Here is a 12,765-nt window from a genome sequence, read left to right as displayed (position 1 = left end):
ATATATATATATATATATATATATATATATATATATATATATATATATATATATATATATATATATATATATATATATATATATATATAGCACGCGAATGCAGAGAACCGGAAATAGGCGCTACATTCCAATAAAAAAATAAAGAAATGAAACAATTGTGACGAAATGAGTTAATTTGTCCTTTAATAACTCATGTTTCACTCCGACCTCGGCTAGTCTCGTTGAGCTCACGGGTGGTTCGCTCAATCGGAGGGATAAGTGAAGGATAGAGGGAGGGTTAACGATATTAAACCGACCGTACTGATGTTGGTAAAATAACTATATATTAACTTTAATTTATACACGGTAATGTTTAATGAGTCGGTATAACGCGGTTCTTGACTCGACTTTGGGACCTTGACTCGACTTTGTTATTGGTTGGCTGAAGGCCTGAGCTCAGAGATCCGCTCTGTTTCGCTCCTGATCGGACTCTGACGTACTCTGGTGCTTCCCGAGTCGTCCAAACTCGTCAAAGTCCCAAAATGCTTACCTAAGCAATCCCACGGTTTTCTTCACTAATACGGTTTTGTGCATTCGTTTGTATAGAAACCTACACAGTCAAACAGTTCAGCACCCTGAACTGGAGAAACCTCGTTTCCCATTCCCATCGTCCACCACTTTGGGCATAATAATTATAATTATTAAATAAATCGACGTATTGATCGAGCTCAATACGTCACACAATAAAAAATAAAGATAAGAACTAAAAAATTCCAATAAAAAAAATCAATTGTTTTTTTTTCAGAAATTACTGATGAATTATTAGCAGCACAACTGTTCATATTCTTTGGCGGTGGCTTTGAGACATCTGCAGGTGCTATAAGCAATACACTCTTTGAATTAGCGTTGAATCCTTCGGTTCAAGAGAAGTTGCGGGAGGAAATTCATGAGACGTTGGCGACAAATGGCGGGAAAATGACATATCAGAGTATCAAAAGAATGGAATATCTCGATAGCGTCATCAAAGGTTTGTGACAATACCTTGTTCAAAGGAATAATTTTTCCCCGTTGTTTGATGATCATGAGAGAATTTGTATTTTTCATCAGAAACTCTGCGAAAATATCCACCGATTCCCGTCTTGTTGAGGACATCAGTGGCCCCCTACACCTTTCCTGGTTTCAATTTAACAATTCCGAAAGGAACAATGATCATGGTGCCAATATACGCGATTCACAGGGATCCCCGATACTTCTCCGATCCTGAGAAATACTGTCCTGAGCGATTCGGAAAAGACAGTACTGAGGAACATCCTGATATGTGCTATCTGCCTTTTGGTGATGGGCCCAGGAATTGCATCGGTAGAAATTCAAATGAAAAAGCTATTTTCAGTCTGATTAACAGTCAGTCTGTGAGTCAGTTGCGAGTCAGACTGAAAAGCTATTTTCAGTCTGACTCGCAATCTTATCCCCACTAGCTACGGGGGCCGGACGTTCGACGTGGAAGGGGATGAGTAACGCGCGTGCGAACAGTGCCGTAGCATTAAGCGCACGTTTGAATACATGAATTCCAAATATAAAATTTTTTAAAAAGAATTTATTGGCAGATAGGATGAAACAAATTTAAGGAAGAAAAGAAGCAATTTAAAATAAGACATCTCATTGCTGTCAATCTCCAAATCATGAACAGGACCTCGATTTTCAATAACTGGTTGCACTGGATAATTCTCAATATTTGAAGACCATTTTCGTTCTAGCTATTCATCAATTTTTTCTTTTTCTTTGCTGACAAATCATCTGGATTCATTTCACAATTTGAAGGTATCTTTCTTTGCTTCACGTATTCACCAGGACTTCCACGTACAGTTTTCAATGAAGTTTCTTTCTTTTTTCTTTTTTCAGGCACTGACTCTTTATCCCTGACATTTTTTTCCTTTTTTTATCTCTCATTATTTAATGGCTATCTATCAAAACTTCTATTAAGTATTACGCGAGAATATGCAGAGGGCCCCAATTGCTTTACAATACTTGCGACGGTCCTGACGCGACAGGAGTGGGGGAATAGTCACGTGATTATTTCTCACTAACCCACCTCTCGGCATGCTGTGATTGGCAGCCATTACGCCGATACGGTTTCCTACAGTTTGGGGTTAACCTATTCTGGTGCCAAGGGTTCCCCACTTTTCACCATTTTGTTGTGGTGTGCGTGCATCACCAAGCGTTCCACCCGGGAATCTTTCGTGGGATATACAAGAGATTATTTACTTATCCATTTCATTTATATTTTAATAATCATAAAATATCATTAACCAACCTTACACGGATAGAAATTTTTAATAAAAATTATCCTACCGTTCTATAAAAGTGTATCATGAGTCATCGTTTCCTCAATTCTATCCCGAAATTTAGTAAAAATTAATACATGATGATAAAATTTTAATCTACGTTAGAGAAATTTTATCCTGATGAAAATAAAAATTACTGCGCCGGTAGAGTAAAAATTATTGGACTAGAAGGGCACAATTTATTATGCGTCACCATAAAATTTCTCTAACGTAGAATAAAATTTGATCATCATATATTAATTTTTACTAAATTTCTGGATACAAATCAGGAAACGATGACTCATGATCCACTTTTATAGAACGGTAGGATAATTTTTATCAAAAATTTCTCTCCATGTAGCTAAACTAAAAGCCGTTACATGGCTTGAAGAGGCACACGGCGCACGCGGACACTCTTGCCCTAGAAAAATAACGAATCTCTCAAGCTCTCCTTCACATTTTTTCTTCCCCTTTGCGCTGATAATTCTTGGCGCCAAGTTTTTCCCACATTTCACTCCTTTTTTTTACTCCCGAGACCTCTTAATTCATGTCTCTAAAATGAGTTCTTTTTTTGTTCTTCACAGGCTCGAGATTCGCATTGGTACAAGTCAAAGCTGGACTCATCACTGTGTTGAAATCTTATGCAGTTGAAGTGTGTGAAAAAACTGATAAGAATTACGAAATCGATGAGAAAGCCTTTCTCTTAATCCCGAAAAACGGAATATTCTTGAACATGAAAAAATTGATGAAATAAACCAAATATACTTATATTCCGATAAGTCTGCTAATTTATTCAAAAAATCCTTTTTAACTATGAAATTACATTCATTCATTGACGCACAACTGAAAGAATGAAGAGTAAAATTCTTCTCATGAAAATGCACAAGTTTCAATTGGACTGATAAAAAATAACTGATTCCATTCAAAATTTGAGTTCTAAAAAATCAAAGGGAAGGTTATGAGGACCATTCGGGCCACCCTTGAATCTGCTGATACAACTTCCTCCCAGGGCTCACAGTACTCGTAACTTGACTGGCCCCCAGTACCTTGACATCTGGTCTCAGCATTGACTTTTCCTTGCCACAGGCGATCAATTTGTGGGCTGCATCCACCATTTGCTGAGTTGCATTCTCCCCTAAAAATGGGAAAATCATTAAGAGAATTAAATAAAATTCATTCGCCTTAAGTAGGCGAGGACTGACAAAAATTAATGCTATTCTAATGATTTTTTAAATTCAATCCTTACGTTGATAAGATCCAATAAATGCAATTCCAAGCGACTTTTTATTGTATCCATATGTATGCGCCCCTTCTTTATTCCAGCCGGCGCCTTCGTAAACATTTCCATCTCCTCCGATGAAGAATCTGGAAAGTTTTCATGATTTTGCAATAAGAATATTTCTTGATTTTTTTTCATTTGATTATTTACGTCAAATTATGTTTAAATTCGAAGTAAAATTTTGTGAATTATTGATTTATTATAATTTAATAATAATAATTTCACAACGTTCCGATGATTTCTAATTTTTTTTTTCATAATTTTTATGAAATTAACGAAATTATCATGATTCTGAAATGAGAATATTTCCTGATTTTTTTCATTCGATTATCTATGACAAATTATGTTTAAATTCAAAGTGAAATTTTGTGGATTGCTCATTTATTATATTATATATTATATGTCTAAATGTTCTTTGAGTTTTTTTCATAATTTTTATGAAATTAACGGAATTATCATGTCAAATTCTGTCTCAATTCTAAATAAAGAATTGTTAATTGTCTGTTTTTTGTGGTTTGAAAATGATACCTTCAAAAACTTCAGGTAATTTTTTTTTCTCATAATTTTTATTAAATAAATGAAATGATGAAATTCTGAAATTGTGTCCGTACTCAGCTTTTTAGCCTAAACAATTAATTTGAATGATGCCTTTATTGAAAAGAATGTCGGAAATATCGTTAAGCAAATTAATTCGCATAATTCAAGAAATTGTCTCACGAAAAACCGATGTCGTGCCAATTTAAGTCGTCCATATGATAGTCCTGAATATTGCGAAGTCGTTCCGTGCACGCGACGAATGTCTGGCAGCCTGGTGTAACAGTGTGATGGATGAAAACATAAGGAATTGGTGTGATAAGAAAGTTATCATCACGTGATGGTCTCGCTTGCCACTGCGCTCGAGCAACTATCGCTGGACAATCGGTTGCACTTGCTTCAATTAAAAACCATTTCCATAAAAATTAATTATCGATTGTTCCCAATTATAAAAATTATGAAAAATAATTCAATAAATCAAATATGTGTAATAGTAATTTTCATAATTTTCATAATTTAGGCGTCTACATGAAAACATAATCTTAGTGATAATCTTAGATGATAATCTTAGTGAGGAGATCACATTTTGAGCCCAAAATTAACACGATAGTATGAAAAATGTCGGTATAGATCAAAACATCAGTTTAACATTGGTTTAAATGGAAGGTGTGAACACAAAAATGTGAATATCTCGCAAAATAAATGCGACAAAGTGGGCCCTTTTCATGTGGATGTACACAAATTGTGTTGATTATCGACAACTTAAATTAAGATGTCTTTTTATGTTGATTACGGATATAAAAATAGCACTGAATTATTGAATGAAACTAGCCGAAGAAAGAAAAATTAATCTGTTTATTTACTTAAAAGAATGAAGAAGGAAATAGTCAATCAATGCATATTCACCTGGAGAATTTAATATGATATTGGAGAGGATTATGAGACATGGAAATATTATCCACATGATGACTCTGTTTTTCAGAACGATTGAGAGTTCATCACAGTTTATCAACGACTGAATGACATTCAACGTTCGTCATCTCAGAGGGTTGCATCAAACATACCAATGAGATAAAATCGAAATATAATAACTACTGAGGCGTACTGTCAGCAGGGACCGGTAGGAAAATAATGTCCATTATTAATATTTCATTACAATATCAATGATTAATGAAAAAATTTAATTATTATTTTTCTCATAATGAATAATGATACCAAATATTGGCAATATATTACCAATATATTTTTTATTGTATTGCGATACTAATGAGCAATGAAAATAAAAAATGAAACAAATCATTTTTCAATCAATAACGGTACAAAATTTATTTTCATTTGCTTTCTTTCTCATTATTTTTTATTTATTTTCACTTTTATTTACAATGCATTGCTGTAGACAAATCTCATAATGACACTATGGCAAGTGATACGAATGTCTTTTGGTCAGGCATAACACCGTCAAGGACGAAAAAATGTAATTTCCTCTCCGACGTACAAGGTGATATCGGTGCGATAAGGTAGAAAATAAGACGGCTATTTCTCCAGTAAAAAGTATCAGTTCCAACTAAACTTCAGACTACCTCGTACCTCCACCTGTTCGCAAGGATAAATTCATCATGAATTCTGCATTATATGCGGTTGTGGCTGTTCTTGGGCTGCATTCGGCCCGTCTCGAGACCATTTCACGATTCACTGATCAATCATTTCTCCCGAACCCACGTAATTTCCTTCATTGCAGGCACATAGCTGGAAAGCGGTAATAGATTCTTATGATGAGGTGGAACAATTTCTAAAAGCGGAATTGGATGAAGAAGAGAGCAGATGGACTGTAAATATCCTGGTGGCCGGGAGGAGTAACCAAGCAAGATGGCGGCGCCCACAACCGACTACCACATCATGTTTTTGAACATTTATTAAAATTATTTATCCTCTTCAGATCACCTTCAACTCGTTTCATCGAGTTCTAAGAAGAGGAACAAATTTTTCAAGCTATCCTTCAGATTTTTTCATCGCTTTTTTTTTATTCTATTTTTTCCTGGTCTACTTTTCCGCTTATAAGCGTAAACACATATGGAATGGGCATCTGCGAAGATTATTTATTTTTTAATTAATCCAATATTTATGGACTTCATTATGTTGTGTTGAATCTGCTGCTCTATCATAGAATCAAACATGATGAATAAAAGAATACTTTTGGATGGAGAATAGCAGATTTTTTTCTTTTCATTTATACACCGTGAATACACAAAACTCATTCTCTAAACTGTACGTTGTTGAAATTTTATAACAAAAAATTTTCTCGGAGTGAAAATAAAATTATGAGGAAATTTATGATCTTGCTAGGCCCTTGGGAATAACCAGAACTCCATTCTGACATTTTTCTCTTTTTTCTCGCCTCTTATTGGGAAGTCTGATAGGGGCGGGGCGTAGGTCAAGGACTTACTTGCACGGGTTTACATTTTCGCCACTCGACAGTAGCTCCTTGGGAGAGATAGGGATCGCAATCTACGTACACGGGTTCCTATCCGGTCCGATAGATAGAGTATTCAAGTGCTAGACTTCCCAATAACCCGTAGAGCGATATTCGCTCAACCCATTGAACAGCGTAAGTCAGGAAACGTATCGGTGTGAGAAGAGTAGGGAGCCCCTCAATGCCTTGGAGCGCCATAAGAAAGGCCCGGCTGCGCACGCGCACTACCGCAAAGAGGTGAAGAGTGGAGGTACTGTGAGGCTGTTCAATGGGTTAATCCACATTTTTTCGGAAGAAGTTTACGAAGTGATCGCGGTTATTTTTAGGTCAATCGCGATTAACGGAGAGTTGATAAACAATAAATAATAACAAATAACTAGGTTTATATAAATAGCTCATAATAATAATAATTTATTTCTCAAGTATATGAATTTCTTCTTTTGTACATTTTGTTGACAACATACAATAGATCTCACAGTGGCAGTAATAACAATAATCACACACATTGATAATTGCGACACTTTTTCCGAACTGAAAGTCCTATAGTTGTCTGATGAGAGTTTTTCCACTTCCTTCGCAAAGCTTTCCCAATTTCAATACGAATCTTCCCGTTTTGTTTAATTTCCATGTAGCTTGCCATTTTCATACCCCTCTTTTGCTTCCGCAGAGACAATACCCCTCTCCACCGTCACTCAGCTTTCCACGCGTTCGTCGGTTATCACCAGAATCAGTTAAATCTTTCCATTTTCTTTCACATACCTTGCTTCTATCCTCGTTCTACTTAGCAGGGGCGTTACTTTAGATTTCAGGTTAAACACTGGGCTGGTGTCCATTCCCTTTCCACCATAACCAAACTATCTACGCGTCTGCCAATATCCCTCAGCATTCTCCTGCATCCACGCCAATTGTCCGGATAACACTTCCACGTGAATTAGGAGCTATCACGACGATTATGTACACCCTTTCCAATTGTTTCTTCCCTTTATACTTCAAATATCTGAATGAAAACACGATGATACGAAAAAAATGGAAGTTGTTACACCCAATTGCATTTCGAAAGGTTTATCGCCGGTCACAGAGAGAAGAAACGAATTCTATTCAGGAAGAAATGAATTGAAGAGAATCGAAGAATTACCGGGGAGTCTAGAGACTCTAGCTCTGCTTCTCAACGTTAGTTCCGTGCATTGCCACTTTCGACGCCACTTGAAATGTTCTTCTTTACCGACGTTGAAACCGAGTGTTGTTGGAAATTATTGGCTCATGGATTCGTGAGTCAAAAAGAGACGAAAATTATATTTTAAGACTTTTCAAGTGGAATGTATTTGAGAGTAGAATCACCTTGTATTTTTCAAAGAAGTAGAAAAACTTATACACATTGAGCTTAATTTTTGAGAAGGCGGTTGAGGGATGAAAAATATAATTTAACATTGCCAAACAGGAGAAAAATTCCTTCCTCATACTGCAGAGTGTTGGTAAATTTTGAGATTCTTTTTTCACTTTCGAAACAACGTCGGAATATGAGAGAAAAAATTTAACTGAGAAAAAAAGAAAATTCTTAATCACTCATAATTAGGAACTTGGAACAAAAATGAAAGATTTCGTATGGAATCATCTTATTCGGTGCCAAATAATCGATAATCAGTATTTAATTGACGGGAGAAATTTTTTTCCTAGTAATTTTTACGAAAAACGCAAAAATTTATAGTTTTTATTTTTTTTCAACACGTTGCAGATGGAATTTTGGAACTTTTTTTTTTTTAATTTGAAGGACATTGAAAGTAGAAACACCTCAAATTTTGACAAAGTGGTAGAAAATTTTCTCCATGGTTGAATTAATTTTTTTAAAAAAGATTGGATGATAAAAAATATAGTTAAACGTTTTAAAAAAAAAAAAAAAATATTCCACATAGCTTGGAGTATTCCCGATTTTTGAGAATTTTTTCAGATTTTTCAACGGCGTTTGAGTATGCGAAAAAAAAAATATCGGAAAAAGAGGTTTTTTAATTGTTAAAAATCAGGGGGTTGGGATAAAAATCTGAAATTTTGCACAAAATTATTTTTTTGAATGACAAATATGTCAAAAAATTTTCAGCGTGAAATTCGTCGGGGGCCAATTGACCATTCTTATTTGGCTAGACCCTTTCAATTTTTATCGCGGTATCGCGACATACGGAATATTTTGAAATTGCCTCACCAGCCCGAGGACTTTCCACTATCAGTTATTATTGATAGGAAAGCAATTTGCGATGGCCTGTTTTTCGATCGCTTAAAAGAACAATAACTCCACTGGTGTTCATCACTATTGCTGGGACATCACGCGAAGCAATACCTCAAGGAATAAAAAACTAAAAATTCACCATGAATTTTTTATTGTTCGCTGCTGTCACTACTCTCGCCCTTCACGAGGTACATTCTGAAACATCAATTTGATACTCATATTCAACAATTTTCTTTGTTTCTTTCTCCTCAGATATCAGCGTGCAAATTCAAAACCGGGAGTGTATATTCTCCCAAAGATCAATTTGACGCAAATAAGGATAAGGCCAAACAGTGGGTTGTTAATGTACGGGAGGACTTACAGGGGCTGAAGGTTTGTCAGTAATTTCATATAACAATACTTGGATAATTGAATTGTATTGTTCAAATCCAGGAGTCAACGAACCTTCTGATGATTCATTTCCACCACTTCTGTGTAAAGTGGGATTTTGCACACACGAAGCGTGCGAAAAAATTCACTTTACGTATTAGTGATGAAATACATTAATACCCCCTCGTATCGAAATGTACTATTTTAGATGAAGGTGACTTTTAAAGAGGACGGTATGTGGAACGGTAACAAAATCACTGGGACCTTGTGCGACGAGAATGAAAATCTTGAACCTTTCAAAAATCTACTGTACACTAGTCTAGGAGTTGAATCCTGCGACTTTACTGAGGTGAGCAATCATCAATTCCACACATGGAGAAAAAATACAAAAAAAATTACTGTGTGTGTACGGCAAAATGGGTTCATTTGGACGAATCTGGAAAAATTACCATGCCAAGACCGGAATTTTTGCTGCGCACTACAGGAATTTTTCTCGGATTTACCGGGAAAAATTCGTGTACTCCACAGCCAATTTTCCGGTGCTGGCACGCTAATTTTTCCGAGTTCGTCCAAATGAACCCATTTTACCGTGCCAGCACAGTAATTTTTTGGTATTTTTTTCTCCGTGCAATTTTCTAAAATTTTCCATGTAAAAACGAAAAAATTTAATTGAAAAACCCAACGAATTCGATAGGAAATTCTGTTCCATTTCTATATAACTTCAATTGAAAATTTAATTCCTTTTTCGACGATTCGTCTTTTACAGAGAATGTCCAGTGGAAACTGTTTTATAGAAAAAATCAGCAGAATTTCAGAATTCTGTACATCTTTTTCAATTGAGACATTTTCGTTGAAAATTCCTCGACATAAATTTTCAGGTTTTTCTCATTTCCTTGTTTTCCCAGGAATCTGTGTTCACTCATGTTAATTTCGTTTGTCTAGGGAAAGTATCAAGCTGAGGAGGTGAATGAATTTTCCGACGATGTGTGCTCCAAGGTATCGGAATTAACAAATGGAAATGATGATATGCTTTATTTGACACTGATGAAAGAGGACGACGAGATTTTACATGTTCGCGTGCATAAACAATGAGCATCTGCGAAGATTTATTACATTTCAATCAATTAATAATTCTTTAATTGATTGATTATTTATCGACTTCGTTAGTTATTTATGTTGATGCTGTTGCTGAAGATTGCCGCTATAACACAATTTCTCGATACAGTTCAATGTCAGCACATAAGAAATTCACTTCACAATCACTTTTGTTTCAAAAGATTAATCACCTTCAAAATTAAGTCTTCTGTTAACTTACCTCAAAATTAATATTCAATTCGGATCGTTAATCACCTCTGATCGGATGTTCGATTAATTCTAATCTGGTTGGGAGTTTGCTGGTGGTCTCTAGGACCACTATTAATTATTGGAGCGTCAAAATTAATGATGGAGAAAGAATGAGAAAAAGAAAGGAAGAAAGAAAATTAAAGAATAGATGTTAGAATAGGATATTTCAGGTGTTGGGATAGATATCCTTTGGAACGGAACAGACGAACAACTGTCCCACTTGACGACTCCCAGCAAACTCCTCTTTTCATCCATATAGGCTATCTATCCACCTATTCCGCAATGCCATCTGGCGACAGACATGCGAACTATTACGTACTATCAAGATCAGCTATTGGTAAGAATGGGAACTGTAATCAGTGATACTTATTCCTTGTTTCACGCGTTAGGGTCAGAACACAAACCGAAAATATAAGGAATATGAAGGCTGTAGTGGCCACGCGGGGAGTGTGTGGCTCCGGCGGTCATTCAAGCTAAGCAGCGTTCAGTCTGCCCAGTACTTGGATGGGTGTCCGCTTAGGCACACCTAAAACTGCGTGGGACTACAGTCGCTAGGCACGAATGTAGAGAACCACTGTGCCCATTAAGTCAGTGTGACCAATGGACACAGTGCAATCCCTGCATTATCGGCCGGCTGCGCGACTGAGGTTTTCCATGGTTTCCCTGGCAGTCCAATCCCGAATGGGGTGCAGTTGGGGACAAAGTAAGTCGGCCCATGGTAACGCAGATAGGGAAGGGAATAAAATGTAAAAACCCGAGAGGGTATACATATGGAACCAAAAAAAAAAAAATAAGGAATATGAAACAACTATAAGGAACAGCCTAGCGAATGTTGCTTATTCCTTGGTTCTATTCATATTCATTTGTTTTTGTTTGATATTCGTCATTCTCTCATGTTTATCATGCACAGAATTGATCAGTTTTAAAAATTTTGGAAATTTTGAGAAAATTCAGAGAATTTCTAGGAATTTCGAGAAAATTCCGGAAATTTCCCGAAATTTCTAGAAATTTCGAGGGGATTTCGGGAGATTTACAAAATTCAAATGAATGCATGAACTGAATAAATTTGGTGTGGACGCGTCTATGTGGTTTGTGTTGGGATGTGTTGATGTGTCATGGATCAGTTTCCACCTAGACGTATCCACGTCAAAAATTTATCGGCTGTATCAAGATTACAGCCAATTGGCTTTTTTTCTTTTTTTATCTCTCATTATTTGTTGACTATCTATCAGAACTTCTATTACGTATCATGTGAAAATATGCAGAGGGCCACGCTAGCTTTGCAACACTTACAACGGTCCTGACGCAACAGGAGTGAGGGAATAGTCACTTGACCATTTCTCACTAACACATCGGGCAGTGCCTTATTTTTTTTAGGAATGAAATTGATTTCTGGCAAAATTCTGAATATGAATAAATTTGTTACGATTCCGAACAAATGATTTTTATAATGGGAAGTTGATTGTTTATATATTACTTATAGAAAATGCTCGTAGTTTGAAATAATTTAAATTTTTAAATTATTCCATCAATCTTCTTCCAAAAGTAAACTTTACATTTTTTTTCACATCTTCAAAATGTTTTCTAGCGGTCCAAATATTGAGGGTCAAACGGGACTCAAATGAAACCTCTGATGTTCCGATACAAAAGTGGAGAACCATTTCACTGGAGCAACAGTAGTCAAAATACTTGGATTTCTGTAATTAGAATAACAATTAATTAGAATTAATTTGTTAGAGTCAATTTATTTTTTATATTAGTGACATTTCCCTGAAAATGAGTGAAAATGTCACTACTAATTGATGAAGAAATCACGGAAAGTCAGAATTTTCCCCTCGTTTTGAATTGCACAACCCATGCTCTCCGATCAGCTCGCGTTATCACTTCCTTCTCTATTGTTTCCCTCTCCACGTGCCTCTCGTGCAAAAGGTGAGCAATTGTTCCTCCAGCTGATACTCATCTCCACGAAAATCCCCCGGAAACAGGAGAAAATGATTCAGCCTGCTAATATTACAATCCGAGAGAGACTTTGTTAACGAGGGAATACTATCCAATGCGTCACACCGTTCTTAACAAGATCCGATTAAGCAGTCGTATCCGTCTTTACCCGGCGATATAATAGCCGATATAAACTCGAGGCGATAGTCGGTAGGAATGAATTTGTAATCCCATGATCGATGTCGAAATGCGTGCGGTAGTGTAGATGGTGATAATGACACTAATTATAATAAACTTGACATTTCAATCGAAG

The 12,765-nt window shown here is 36.1% G+C and overlaps 3 protein-coding genes across 6 annotated transcripts in view; 2 read left to right on the top strand and 1 right to left on the bottom strand.

Moving 5' to 3' along the window:
• LOC107037048 (cytochrome P450 6k1) overlaps window positions 1-3,070 on the top strand; it is a 9,883-nt gene extending 6,813 nt beyond the window's left edge. For 2 of the 3 annotated variants that reach the window (XM_015255366.2, XM_015255365.2), the window contains exons 5-7: window positions 785-1,006; window positions 1,087-1,338; window positions 2,885-3,070. In XM_015255366.2, coding sequence (XP_015110852.1) covers window positions 785-1,006; window positions 1,087-1,338; window positions 2,885-3,054 — 644 coding nt within the window. In that variant the 3' untranslated portion in view covers window positions 3,055-3,070. The remainder of the gene's footprint in view (window positions 1-784; window positions 1,007-1,086; window positions 1,339-2,884) is intronic. The other variant, XM_015255367.2, reaches the window with a different exon arrangement.
• Window positions 3,071-3,256: 186 nt separating this feature from the next.
• Window positions 3,257-5,121, bottom strand: LOC107037052 (peptidoglycan recognition protein). The gene is made up of 4 exons (XM_015255373.1): window positions 5,020-5,121; window positions 4,297-4,510; window positions 3,547-3,665; window positions 3,257-3,435 (listed from the first exon to the last, which is right to left on the bottom strand). Exons 1-4 carry the CDS (start codon window positions 5,075-5,077, stop codon window positions 3,257-3,259), a joined length of 570 nt encoding a protein of 189 aa, XP_015110859.1. The 5' UTR covers window positions 5,078-5,121.
• Window positions 5,122-8,871: 3,750 nt separating this feature from the next.
• LOC107037054 lies at window positions 8,872-12,239 on the top strand. 2 transcript variants are annotated; one of them, XR_001460802.2, is made up of 5 exons: window positions 8,872-8,989; window positions 9,054-9,173; window positions 9,379-9,519; window positions 10,113-10,851; window positions 12,103-12,239. XR_001460802.2 is itself a non-coding variant. In XM_015255375.2 (5 exons), the coding sequence occupies exons 1-5, from the start codon at window positions 8,942-8,944 to the stop codon at window positions 12,115-12,117; spliced, it is 378 nt and encodes a 125-aa protein (XP_015110861.1). In that variant the 5' UTR covers window positions 8,872-8,941; the 3' UTR covers window positions 12,118-12,239. The 2 variants fall into 2 exon arrangements, 1 of the variants encoding a protein (XP_015110861.1); XM_015255375.2 differs by having other exon boundaries at window positions 10,113-10,166.
• The last annotated feature ends 526 nt before the right edge of the window (window positions 12,240-12,765 follow it).

The sequence above is a fragment of the Diachasma alloeum genome, unplaced genomic scaffold, assembly GCF_001412515.2.
Source record: "Diachasma alloeum isolate Michigan unplaced genomic scaffold, Dall2.0 Dall_scaffold_00213, whole genome shotgun sequence".
In the NCBI taxonomy this organism is placed as follows: domain Eukaryota; kingdom Metazoa; phylum Arthropoda; class Insecta; order Hymenoptera; family Braconidae; genus Diachasma; species Diachasma alloeum.
This window is presented reverse-complemented; position numbering and strand designations above follow the sequence as displayed.